Source organism: Castor canadensis, chromosome 1, assembly GCF_047511655.1.
Source record: "Castor canadensis chromosome 1, mCasCan1.hap1v2, whole genome shotgun sequence".
NCBI classification, from domain to species: domain Eukaryota; kingdom Metazoa; phylum Chordata; class Mammalia; order Rodentia; family Castoridae; genus Castor; species Castor canadensis.
The window spans coordinates 137,721,058-137,735,244 of NC_133386.1; the positions used below are offsets into that span (position 1 = coordinate 137,721,058).

General features: G+C 36.7%; 1 protein-coding gene across 2 annotated transcripts in view; it reads right to left on the reverse strand.

The window, feature by feature from the left end:
• The window catches only part of Ppme1 (protein phosphatase methylesterase 1), a 52,847-nt gene that overhangs the window by 10,562 nt on the left and 28,098 nt on the right, over positions 1-14,187 (reverse strand). For both annotated transcript variants that reach the window (XM_074083294.1, XM_074083297.1), the window contains exons 4-9: positions 12,481-12,538; positions 12,124-12,175; positions 8,874-9,028; positions 7,774-7,864; positions 3,297-3,362; positions 530-653 (exon numbers count right to left, since the gene is read on the reverse strand). In XM_074083294.1, coding sequence (XP_073939395.1) covers positions 530-653; positions 3,297-3,362; positions 7,774-7,864; positions 8,874-9,028; positions 12,124-12,175; positions 12,481-12,538 — 546 coding nt within the window. The remainder of the gene's footprint in view (positions 1-529; positions 654-3,296; positions 3,363-7,773; positions 7,865-8,873; positions 9,029-12,123; positions 12,176-12,480; positions 12,539-14,187) is intronic.

Genomic DNA, 14,187 nt, shown 5'->3' on the forward strand with positions numbered 1-14,187 from the left:
ATTTTTGCATAAATGGAGGACAACATAAGTCTGTATTCCAGGAATGACTAGCAAAAGACATAGCATCTGTGAATGTGGTTTATGAAAATCACTTCTGTGACTTCGTAGACACAACTTAAAGTGCTAGGCTGTGTTGTATCAACTTTTAGAGCTCCACAGATTGATATAAACTGAGATCAGAAAGATTCCTCAAGGAGATAAGCCTTGAAAGATGGTTAAGATCTGGATGGGCTTAGAGTAGATAGGTAGGAAATGGGATTTTTCTCATGAGAAAAACTACAGGAACAGAAATACAGAGGTGAGAAAGCAGTCTGAGGATAGGGTATATGCTATAAGCTTTATGTTCCAACTGGTCAGCACATTAGTGCTTTATATCTTAGAGTTAACATAAGTATCTTTTACAACAGTGTTTCTGCTCCCTAAAATATATAATGGTGGACAAAAAGAACAATGTCATCTTCCCTTCCCCATCCAACCACACTTGGAACCACCCCTTACCCTCTTTCCAAGAATGCAGGTTTTCACCTACCTCCATGTCATCTTCCTTTTTTCTCTTGTTTACCGACTCACTTCCTTCTTCATCTTCTTCTTCTTCCTCTATGATTCCTTCCACTATAGATTTTGAGCTTTCTGGACTTGTAATTCCTTCACACCTCGATTTAAAAAAATAAAAACTGCTATCACATACCTCTTTTCTTTCACAAATTATCTCACAGACACCCATACTTATGGTCTTTTATAATCAAATGTTAGCTACAACTGAACATTAGTGCTCTTGGGAGAGGAAAAATGTGAAAATACACTTTTCCAGCGTGGTGGAAGGTGGCCAATGTGTGACTATACCCAAGAGCTGGTTTCCAATTCTTATACCAATACTGACCCAGAGAAAGGAGAAACCATTTTCCTGAAGCCTGGTGACAAGAGTTTTGTTGGCACTCTCTTATATAATCCTCATAGCAATTTATGAAAGTAGCCCCAAAGAGTTAAGAATTGTCTAGGATTACCAACTAATCCCAAAGCATGGTGGTTTTCTCCTATAGTAAAACAAGACTCAAATAAAATGGTAAAAGGTCCCACTTTTTTTTTTTTTTTTTTTTTTTTTTTGTCTTTTTCTTTTTTTTTTTTTGGTGCTGGGATCGAACCCAGGGCCTCAGGCATGCTAGGCAAGCGCTGTACCACCGAGCTACATCCCAGCCCAAGGTCCCACTTTTTAATTAGCTGATAGAAACTGGCAATTACAATGACCAGGACCAGCTAATTAGACTACCTGATCCAACTAATTATTGCTATTTTTTTCTCTCAAAAAAATGGTACCATAATTCATTTTAGAGAGAACTTGATGGAAAATATACAATGACAAGTTCTAAAGGTAAAAACCCCAAAGGCCTGGATAACAGCTAATGCCAAGGTTTGCTCTGCATGACTGAGAGAAATTTGTTATTTTGCCCTTGAGAAGGAGCATGAAAAGAGAGAAAATAAGCAAGAAAAAGAGAGGGTAGGCCAAACTGAAGGGTCAGTGGTAGATTTTTTTTTGGCAGTACTGGGGTTTAAACATAGGGACTCACACTTGTTAGGTAGGTGCTCTAACATGAGCCCTTTTCTGCTTTAGTTAATTTTTAGGTAAGGTCTTACATTTTTTTTTTTGAGGGGGTGTTGGCCTCGGATCTCCATCTTCCCAATAATGCCTCCCACATTGCTGGGATTATATACGTGTACCACTATGACCAGCTTATTTATTAAGATGGGGATTTGCTGGCCTTGAATCATGATCCTCTCAATCTCCACCTCTGGAATAGCTGGGATTAAAGACACGTACCATTATGCCTGGCCCTGTAGGTTTTTTCTTTTTGGTGGTACTGGAGTTTGAACTGAACTGCTAGGCAGGTGCTCTACCACTTCAGCCACTCCGTCTTTTTTTGCATTAGGTATTTTCGAGACAGGGTCTTGAAAACAATCTCTGCCTCCTGAATAACTAGGATTATAGGTGTGAGCCACTGGCACCCAGCAGCCCTATAGATTTTTTAAAAATGTAACTTCTCCTTTCCTGGTTTTATTAAACCGTCAAGGTAAAATACTTGTTCACCAATGTTAAGTGGGGATTTCCTAAGAAACTTAGGGTACCAAGTTTCACATCTAGTATATGGTACAGATGTGATTTTAAAAAATATTATAACAAAAAAATATGCTTTGAATTTCCAAAGCCTGTAAGTAAGAAGGTTCAATGATTTCCTCACAACTAAATTTGGCATAGAAGGAGACTGTTACCAGAATGAATCCATATAATATTGAAATATTATATTGTACCCCATAAGTATGTGCAATTATTATATATAAACAAAAATATTTAAAAATTATGTAAGATAATCAGAACTATGAATACTGATCAAATTTTTATGATAATAAGGAATCATTAATTTTTTTGGTATGATAATATTGTGATTATGTTTAAAGAGATCTATCTTCTAAAGTATACTGACATCTTAAAGAGGAAAATATATTTGTTTGCAATCTGTTTCAAAATATTTTGTGCTTAGGGGAAGTAAACAGGCACACAGATGAAGCAAGACTGGCTATGAATAACTACTAAAAATGAGCAATGGGTACACCAGGGTTCATTGTATTATTTTAACATATGTAATTTTTCCATAATTCAAGGTCTTAAAAATAAGACTGTGTAGATAAAATACTTTGCACAGTACCTGGAAAATAGTAGGCACTCAATAACGCCATTACCATTTTCATCTAACTCTTGCACTCCTGTCTTGTATGCTGGCAACGTTTCTTAATTCACCTAAAGTTTATTTTGTGACTACACAGCAATACTCAGGACTTGTGTGTCTCCATCAAGAAAGATCAATGGGGCTAAATAATATTAGCTCACCCTTAGAATCTGGCTTTCACTCTGGCTCTGTCAGTTTTTGTATAATGAGTTCCTCACAACTGAGTTTGGCTTAGGAGACTGTTACCAGAATGAAACTATAGCTGCCAGCACTAAAGTGGACACTTAATTTTTAGTATTTACTCTAGAATGTTGCCTTTTGTAACACACAGATTTGTGCTAATGTAACCCAGAATTATAAAGCAGACACTAACTGACTTTGCAATTTCTTTAAAAATTTTTTAAAAAGATAGAAGGTATCTACCTAACCCCCAACTGAGCTTATCTGTAAAACTGACTAAAATAATAAAGGCATTTACCAGGATGGTTGAATAGATAAAAGACAAAAGATGCAATCTGCAATTCCTTCACCATGTTTCAGCCTCTAACCAGCATGAGAGACAAAAATAAGACCTACTGTTTGACTTGGCCAACCATTGAGACACGAGCAGACTCTAGATTTCGAATCTGGCCACTCTTCACACTAGAAGAAAAGTGAGAAAGGAGAGAAGTAGTTATTTAGCATTCATCTTATCATGTCACTAGAATCAAATGAATAATTCTAAAGATTCTATAGGACCAAACCAGAAATTGTGGTTACCCATGTTCTTACTATGGAGATTACCACTACTCTTCACCTGCTTAGTAAGGCCATAAACCAGTTAGTAAAAATAAGTAAAGACATTGTAACCATTTCAGTTCTACAAATATTTACCAAGATAGTACTATGTACTAGATCTATGCTTAAGAAGCACATAATTCTTAGGGAGAAAGAGAAACAGATAATGTTAATATAACAAGGCAAAATGCAAAAGAAGTAATTTATTTTGAAGGAGGAGGTTGAAGAAAGTTTCCCAAAGGTCCTGACTAGATAAGAAGTTAAGCAGATAATAAAAGGGTGGTCACAGTTCGGCTCAGTGGTGCATGACTGTAATCCTCAACTATGTGGGAGGCAGAAGTATGAGGACTGCAGTCTAAGGTCAGCCCCAGGCAAAAGCATGAGACCCTATCTGTAAAACAAAGTATTGCCAAAAAAAACCCAAAGGATGGTCAGTACACTGAAGACAGTGGGCATACTGTGAACAAAGGCACTGTGGTATGAAAGTCAGAAGGAGGATGATTTTAGAGATCTGAGTGCAAAGAGAAGCAGGAGCAAGCACAGGGGGAGTGTGCCAGAATAGGATTGTTAAGCAGACACTGGCTCTGAAAGAGCATCAGCTATGGTTTTAATGGGTCCCCAAAGTTCATGTAATGAGAACTTAATTCTCAGTGAAACAACAATGTTGAGAGGTGGGAAATTTAAGAGGTGATTAGGTCTTGAGGTTTAGGCTCTGCCTTCATGAATGGATTAATGTCCTTATCTCAAGAGTGGGTTTATTACAAAAGTGAGTTTGGCTCCCTCTTGTTCTCACTATGAGATACCTTCTGTCACATAACAATACATCTTGCCAGATGCAAACCCCATGATCTTGGACTTCCCAGTCTCATAAAACATGTCTCTATAAATAAATTTCTCTTATAAATTACCCATCTGTGGCATTCTGTTTTTGCAGCACAAAACGAAGACATGCCATTCTATAGAACTTAGACTATCTAAATGGACTTGTCTTCTAATACTCATCTACCTAAGTACATCTAAAGGCAAAGCCAAACCACTGCATGTCTCAGGGGAAACATGAAATGTCACCTGAAGCAAGCCACTATTAGAACATTTCCTTTAAAAATTTTTAGCATAAAAAAGTCATCCAAATTATCATTCAGTGATAAGAGTGCTTGCCTAGCCTGTTCAAGGCCCTGGATTTCATATCTAGTACTGAAAAAAAGGAAATCATGCAAAATTTTAAAGCCTTCTTCATAATGACATTGCTTCTTCCTTTAATGATAAACAGAGGCAATCAGAACTATTATTTCATCTTTTGACACCAACTGAATTTATGAATACACCAGTATTTCTAATCATACACTCTACTTTGATGCCTGCTTAATGTATAAAACACTTCTGTTTCTATTCAAGGCCAACTTTGGGGATGGTTCCAATCCCCTCTTGCTTATAAAGAGACATTTTTCTTCAGTTACTGTCTCTCTTCTGGGTCATCATTTTGTTCTCTAGTAGATGCCATAAATATACTGTACTACTTCATCCTGAAGGCCATTTCCCAGCTATGTTCTTAGGTCATAACTAGCTACCATCTCACTTCCCTGCTTTCCTACATAACTAAACTCTTCAAAAGAGTTGTCTTGTTTTCTCTGTATTTTTTTTAACCTCTCATCCTTTGCCCAACTCTTATCCTCAACTTATACAGTGTTTTTGTTTCCTACTTATATCCTGAGTTTTCTCTTGTCAAGGTCACCTGTATCACACCAAATCCAATGATTACTCCTTGGTCCCTATCTTACGTCATCTCCCAGCAGCATTTCACAGACGTTCTTTTCCTCTTCTACAAGTACTTGCTATACCATCTGGTATTCCTTCTACCTTACCAAGTGGGGCTTTTCAGTTTCTTTTGTTGGATCTTCTTTGCAAGCTTTAAAAATTATAAAGTAACCCATAGCTCAACTCTTAGATCTTTTTCCTATCAGTATCAAATACCTAGGTGACTGTATTTAGTCTTTTAGCTTTAAATTTTATTTATGTGATGACAATTCTCCAATTTATCTCTAGTTCAACCTCTTCTAACTAGTATATGCAACTGCATACTTAACATTTCCAGATAGAATTGTAATATGCATTTCAGTTTATCCAAACAAAACTGTTGACTCCCTACCCCTATCTGCTACCAAATTGACTTCTCCCTATCTCTACTGTTCAGCCAGTTGCTTAGGCTAAAAACCTAGAAGTCATCCTTGGGTTCCCTTCCTGCCTCTCTGTCTTTCTCCCAACATCCAATCCATAAACCAATCTTATCAGTTCTACCTTCAAAATACCCATCTGACTGCATTATTTCCTCTGTTGTCATCACTAATTGCCTATATTACTTCAATAGTCTCATGATTAATTTCCCATTTCCATTATCACCCCATTCCCTACTCCTTTCCCTATATTCCTTTTCTCAAAGCAGCCAGGTGGAACCAAGATGCAAATCCCTTGCTACAAAGCCCAGGCTGGCCTTGAGCTTCATCTCCTCCTGCCTCGGCCTTCCAAGAGCTGGGGTTATAGGTATGCAACATTAGGTCCAGCAAAGCCCAGCTTCTTAAGGACTATACCCTACTGCTTCTCTTTAAAACCAAGTGAGCAAAAGCACTAATTTTTTGGCATCGTATTTTAACAATTTTTTTCTCTTAACTTGGAATTGTCTAAATGGTCATGAGTCATCATCTTGATTCAGATATCCAATGCAATACAAAACAAAATGATCAAATATTTCAGAGTATTTTTTCTGATTCCTAGGCTCAAAAAATCAGTCATAAAAACTCTCTCAGAACCCAGAATATCTTAACACCAAACAAACACAACACTTATCCTATCCTGCAAACTGGCACTAGAATCAAGCAAGCCCTATCATTGACCCCCAGGCTGAACAGTATGTCCTTATTTTATACTCCTTAGTGTTTCCTTCCTTGTTATGTATTTACTTATTTGTATCCCCAGTTTTGTTTTGTTTTTTTGATGACAGAAACTGAACCTGATTCATATCCAGCTCTTTGCTCAGGCACTAGAAACTTTCTACTATAAATTTTAAAGTTTGAAAAAAATGAAAAAATTTTAGATAACTGAACCATGTCCAGAATTTTCTCACTGGTTTCTACTAGGGAAGCAGGTAGGGTGCCTGAGATACAAGCCAAGTTGGCAGCAGCTGCATTCTCAGTGCCATGATAACTGATACATAGACCTTTAGATAACTAAGAGAACAGGAATCCTGTAGTGTGGGAATAAACAAGGGATGGCAGAAGCAATCCAGCAAACAAAAACAACATTCTGAAAAGCCATATTCTAGCATGAGACCCTCTGGCCCAGGAAAACCCCTTAGGTCTTGTATTTCCACTTGGTATTAACAGATATGTTCTGCCTGTTAGGGCAGCCAGCAGAGCGTTATATGAAAGTGCAAAAAAAAAATAAAGAACAGCTTCCACCCTTATGATGCAGGGATATTAATGAAAATTAACAGAATGAGTACATCCCTCAAGGAGGGACTAAAGACTTTAGGGATAAAGGTCTCTAGCAATTTGGCTGAGAGAGTTATCTGTTAATTTGGAGGAGTCAGAGAAAGCATTCTGGAAAAGGGACTGGAGTCAGATTTTGAAGAATAGGTAGGAAGTTGGGATTGTGATGACATTTTATCCCAAAACTTATCTCCTTGTGAGGTCAGAACTATGTCATTCTTCTTTGAATCTTTATCCTTCAGCACAAAGTCTAATAAATATTTAATAAAAATGACTGATAGAATTAATGAATATATTCATGACCGAATAGCCTTTAAGTGGAAGCCAATTTTGTCAACAATCTTTACCCATAAGGTGTTTATTTACCCAAACTTAAAATAGATTCTAGAGAATAGAACCTACATTCATCCTCTGTTTCTCCATCATTTTGCCTGAAATACAGAAAGCGAATCTAGAACCACGAAGCATCAGAGATGGAAGAGGCCTTAAAAGACTACATAGTCCAAGCTCTCATTTTTAGAGGCAGAAACAGCAGATGACCCATAATTAGTAAGATTCTAGGAGACACTGGAGCTTATTGGAAAAGAACAGGCTTTAGACAACTAAGCCAATTCTGAAATATTTAAAAAATTTTTTTTTAAAAAAAAACCTCTTTTTAAACATTTCCTCACATGCTATTATGAAAAAGCTTGGAAAACAAGCTTTTATTCCTTTGCTCTTAGTGCTTGAGCTTACAAAAAAGAAAAGCTATAATCTAACATTTAAAATTAAGACAACAAAGATTTATGAGTTACCTCCATTCAATAGCATTCTCCAGAGACTTGAAGGTTTTAGGTCGACCGCGTAAGAAATTCTGCATGCTATTAAGTGCATCCATAGCTGTACCTGGATAGTAAACAGAAGTTTTAACCACAGCACCTAACTTACTCTGAATGCTTACACTTACTGAGCAGTATGGTTTGGATATAAAGTATCCCTTTATTCCCCCACCCCATCCAAAAAAAAAAAAGATTCATGTTTTGAAAGCTTGGCCCCCAGCAGTGGTACTATTGAGGTGATTGGATCATGAGGGTGTTAACTCCATTAGAGGTTTAATCCACTGATGAGTTCAAGATGAATGAATTTTTAAGAGATGGGACTTAGTTGGAGGAAGCAGGTAGCTGGGGGAATGCCCCTGAAAGGGACATTTTCTCTCCTGTCCCTTCCTTTCTCTGCTTCTGTCACCATGACGTAAGCAGCTTTGCTCTATTCACTCTATCACATGATCTCTGCAATAATGTCCTGCCTCATCACAGCCTAAAAGCAACAGACCAGTCGACTACAGACTGAAATCTATGAACTGTGAGTCAAAATAAATCTTTCCGCCTTTAAATTGTTTATGTCAGGTATTTTGTCATAGTGACAAAAATGACTAACACTGAGTCAACTATATACATCTGCTTCCAATAACAGCAGAATTCAGTTATGCTTGGGTAAAAATATAGATGAAGTGTAAGAAAGACTAATGGAATAGCCAGCTTCCAATATGACCCTGAATATTTTGCTCACTGGTATTCACTCTCTGTACAGTTCCCACACACTAAATAGGGCCAACTTGTATAAGCAGCAGTGTGACATCACAGGCTGGGTCATAAAAGATGGCAGCTTCTTTTCAGATGGTTAAATAAAATTATGGGACACACATATGATCAAAATATATAGCCATAAAAAGATGTTAATGAAGAATTTCTGATGACATGGACAACCTGGTTAAAGATTTTAAAAAGTTACAAAGGTAAAGGGACATATTTCAAGATGAATGAAACTGGTAATAAATTAAATCAAGATAACAATCTACCATGGAGGTCTCCTATAAATCAATGATTCTAATTTGGTTAGTACTAAGAAAACCTACCTTCCACAACATCAATCATACACAGACCCAGGAGGCTTGGCACCAGGTTGGATGATGCTGTGTGCACTGCAATAGCACCACCCATGCTATGTCCAATCAGCATAATTGGAGGAGGGAGGTCCCCATACATGGCTTCGACCACATTTCCTACGTCTCTGCAAAGAAAACGGAAAAAAGTGGAAATGCTCTCAGACAATACTGTATAGTCTTCTTTCTTACTTCCTTCCTTTGCTCTGTAACTAATAGTCCTGGGAGATGGTAAAGGTCTATAGGACCACCTTACAACATACCTATGTAAACCTCCTAACATGGCCCCTACGATCACACAATTAGTGACTCACCTACCTCTTCTGATAAATGGCACATTAAGAACCAAGAACCTACAAGTTATGGAAACAGCCAAGATGCCCCAGCACTGACGAATGGATTAAGAAAATGTGGTATCTATACACAATGGAATTTTATGCAGCCATGAAGAAGAACGAAATGTTACCATTCGCTGGTAAATGGATGGAATTGGAGAACATCATTCTGAGTGAGGTTAGCCTGGCTCAAAAAACCAAAAATCGTATGTTCTCCCTCATATGTGGACATTAGATCAAGGGCAAACACAACAAGGGGATTGGACTATGAGCACATGATAAAAGCGAGAGCACACAAGGGAGGGATGAGGATAGGTAAGACACCTAAAAAACTAGCTAGCATTTGTTGCCCTTAACGCAGAGAAACTAAAGCAGATACCTTAAAGCAACTGAGGCCAATAGGAAAAGGGGAACAGGTACTAGAGAAAACGTTAGATCAAAAAGAATTAACCTAGAAAGTAACACCCACGCACAGGAAATCAATGTGAGTCAATGCCCTGTATAGCTATCCTTATCTCAACCAGCAAAAACTCTTGTTCCTTCCTATTATTGCTTATACTCTCTCTACAACAAAATTAGAAATAAGGGCAAAATAGTTTCTGCTGGGTATTGGGGGGGGGGGAGAGGGAGGGGGCGGAGTGGGTGGTAAGGGAGGGGGTGGGGGCAGTGGGGAGAAATGACCCAAGCCTTGTATGCACATATGAATAATAAAAGAAAAATGAAAAAAAAATAAAATAAAAAAAAAAAAAAAAAAAAAAAGAACCAAGAACCTAAATTTTCTGATTTTCTTGTATATCACACTTTCACTACTCTACACATTTAGTACAATTAAATAAACATTTATCTTTATTTTGAACCTAAGCTTAAAGCTCTGGGCAAATCATTTAACTACCCTCTATGCCTCAGGTTTCTCATCTATAATGAAGCCAGGGTGTGTGGCTCAAGTGCTAAAGTACCTGCCTCACAAGTGTGAAGCCCTGAGTTCAAACTCCAATACCACGAAACTAAAAAAAAAAAAAAAAAAAAATCACAAGATGAGCATTAGCCTCAGTTTATTTTTTTTATCATGCTATCTTTGGTTAGCTACTTAATCTCTCAGACACTGAGTTTCAAAATCTATAATATGAAAGTAAAACTCACTGATCTAGATTGCTTTGAGGATTCTGACTGTGAAGAAAATGCGAAACTACTCTAAAATAGTAAGGATATCCTTTGCAATTTCTCACATATACATGTTTGAAGAACAAACATTTGTAAATATAAGTATAGTTCTCTTAGAAACTAGAGAGATATTCAGAACTAATTTTTATTGGCTATTGCACTAGTCGTCAATTACAAGAGGGTCTGTTTTTTTGTTTTGTTTTGGTGGCTGGGGTTAAAGTCAGGGCTTAACACTTACTAAGCAGGCACTCTTACTACATAAGCCACTCTACCAGCACTTCTCTACCAGCACTTTGGATCTATTTTAATAGTCAAACTTTAAAACTTTGAAAATGAGAGCTGAAGTATGAATTTTGTTTTTTATTTGCATGTAGGCTTCCTTGCTATAGCATAGGTGGGGTAAGAACAAGTGGGTTTTCTAGAGACCACTGGCTCTACTGCCTTCTTCTGGGAGCAGATGAGTAAGTTAACTTCAAAAGATAGTTTTTGTCTTCCTGAGTGTCACTACATACTTCAAGCACTTATAGAGCTAACAAAATATGTCAGGTGTTAATGTGGGGACATGGATTTGTAAATATGGTCTTTATAGTATTCATAATGGCAAAGGCAAACGTAATGAATTCTTCAGGTGTTAATTTTAAAAACCTCATACAACAATTACAATAGGGCAGCTACAGCAGTTGTAGACAATCTGAATGGGTGATTTGGGGGCAAATTTTTAAAAAGGAAAAGTCTAGAACAAATATCAACATGTGATTTCCAGAATAATTCTCAAACAACTCTAAGAAACTTTTGGTTGGTAACAGATAAAATGAATAAAACAAAAAAAGATGCTCTGGAAGATAGCTAAATTTCACACCGTAAATTACACATTAATTGCCAGGTGTGGTAGTGCACTCCTGAAATCCTAGCACTTGGGAGGTGAAGGCAGGAGGATTGCACTTGGAGTTTATTTTTATTAAAGGAAGTGGCTCTCTCCCAGTCATGGGAGTGGTGCATCAGATTCCCTTACAAAGCTTGGACTTTCGATCTTATTTGTATCATTTCTTTATGATAAAGCTTGAACTGCTTTACTTTCTGTATTAGCCTTAAATTTAACTCCAAATGAATATTAAACTATTGTTTTCATTTATAAACTTTGGCTGCCTCCCTATCTCCCATTCATTCACTGCTAAAAGTACTAACTCAGCAGGTCTGGAGTAGGGTCAAAGATCTGCATATTTAGTAACTTCACAGGTGACTCTGATGAGTAGGGTTGGGAATTACTGTATATACTACAGTCATATACTTACTTTGAAGCCCAGGGTATAGTTACTCTTCAATACCCTGTTCTCACCTTTCTGTGACACTGGACAAAGAATGTAGGCAAGCTCTCAAGGCTGCTTGCACTCAACTGCTTTTAAAAGCAGTTTCATAGATATGCAGATTCTATATAACTTTTCCAATAGATAAAAATTTATCAAAAGCTCTGCAAAAACTAAGCTTCCACAAGTTAAATTTTTTATGTGATGACCATCATCACAATGGATATTCCAAGAGTGATGGCAGTTTCTTTCAAGATTAAATTAATAGTAAAGATAAACCAGAAGTAGAGGAGAGAGAACAGAAGTAAAATTTTCTGTGGTAATTATTGTTCAACAATCTCATTAGTAGAGTGATGAAGTTGTACTACTATTTGCAATAGTAATGACAGCTAGGCAAGCTATAAGCAATATTTGGTTCCTTACTTTGCCATTGTTTCTGCTGACAGGTCTTCAGAATTCTTGACTTTTGTTTCGCCTAAAAAAAGAGAATATTTTAAGAATATTTTGTAAAAAATCTCACCTTTGGATGATAAAATGGGGCTTAATAATTTTATATGATGGATTTAGTAAGGATTTTCCACATTACAAACCAATCTTTATGGCTAGCCATTCTAAAAAGGATAATTACAAGTAGCCTAGCTAGAAGATAGGACTCCCTCAAAAAAATTCCAAATGGAGAACAAATTCCAAATGGTTCACTAAAATTTACAGTATTTAGATTTATTCAAAGGGGCTTGGCAACTATATCACTGAGCACCAAGAAAAAAGGACTTTACTCACCATGGCCTCGCAGATCCAAAGCCACAATCCTGCACTGAACTCTACTAATGATGGCTGCCTAGGAGGAAAAGAAAAGAAGTAAGATACATATGGGACAGAAAATTTTGCCCAATTACTAATAATGACTTTGTTAAATGAGCTGCTATCAGAATTCAAGGAACTCAAGAGAACCAAAAGAAAACTTTCTCCTTTTAAGCAAAACAAAATAGCAATGATGACTAGAGCAGTGACTCAAGTGGTAGACTGCCTAGCAGGCATGAAGCCCTGAGTTTGAACCCCAGAATTACCACTACCCCCCCCCGCCAAAAAAATTTAGACTGGGTACTAGTGGCTCACGCCTGTAAACCTAGCTACTTGTGAGGCTGAGATCAGAAGACAGCCCAGACAAACAGTTCGTGAGACCAGATCTCTAAAATGGACTGGAAGTGTGGCTCAAGTGGTAGAGTGCCTACTTTGCAAGTGTGAAACCTTGAGTTCAAATCACAGTTCCACTAAAAGGGGGAAAAAAAATCCAAAAACAAAAACCATGATTCTCCACTGTTTTGGTACATGTTGTGGTTGGTCCCAATTTCAAAATAGGCTTTCTCCACCTTACACCCCCACCTCCCCTTAAACCTTAACACTTCCTAGCCTTTCCCAAAACATAGTATAAGCATCTTTAGGCAATGACCCTTGGGAGTTCTGCTATTGCTTATGATTTTTGTCCATATTTCTTGGCTATCTTCCTTACTCTGGGGAGTGAATCCCTTAGATAAGGATCATGAGTCAATTTATATTTTGGCCAGGACATTATACAAACATGATACTCAAATCATGAAAGAATTAATGAAATCAGTACAAGTCATGAAATCTACCAAAGACTCACCTAAAATAGATACAAGCAGTATGTACAAGCTTGTGTGTACACAATTAAATAAAAGTGTACTGAAAAAGAAATAATAATATGATGGAAAAGGTACAATTTTAGAGATTTAAAGAAATCTCTAAAGAAGAAACTGTATTCTCTGGCAATCACACATTACAATTAGTGTTAGTAAAGGTCACCAATATCTCTTAAGAATGAAACAGAAGAACTGTCTAGTCTAACCCTCGAATTTTATAAATGAGGAAACTGAGGCCAAGAAAAAGGAAATTATTTGTCCAGGGTCACATAAAACAAGTTAGTAATAAAAACAGAACTAGAATCAAGGCAAATTACCAATACAATAGTCATAAAACAAATCAGATTCCCAAATTACATTTAAAAATCACCTAGAAAATCAAATCTTTCTACTTCTATTATTCCAAATAATAAACAGCTTTAAAGGCAACTATGGACTAAAATTCTATTTTCTCTTGGAAGATATTTGTTAATTTATAGGAATTATTTCATGTACCATGGTAGTAGTAAAACCTTTTATGCCAAAAACAAACCCATATTTTAGACATAAAGTTAAGGAGCAAAACTGTGTCAAATTGTTTAATTAATATTTTTAAAAAGTTAGAACTAAGTTTATAAAACAAAACATGTATTTGAGGTAATTATCAATACCAACATTTAGCTTGAAAGCAATGATCTATAATCATATGTGCCTATCAGAGAACACTGATGAGAATACTGAAAACAAATTTTTCATTCATTTGCTTAAATAAACCTTTCTAAATTTCATCTAAAAATCTGGTACCAATTGAGTAATGGGGTTACAGTAGTGAAAAAGATAGGCCTGC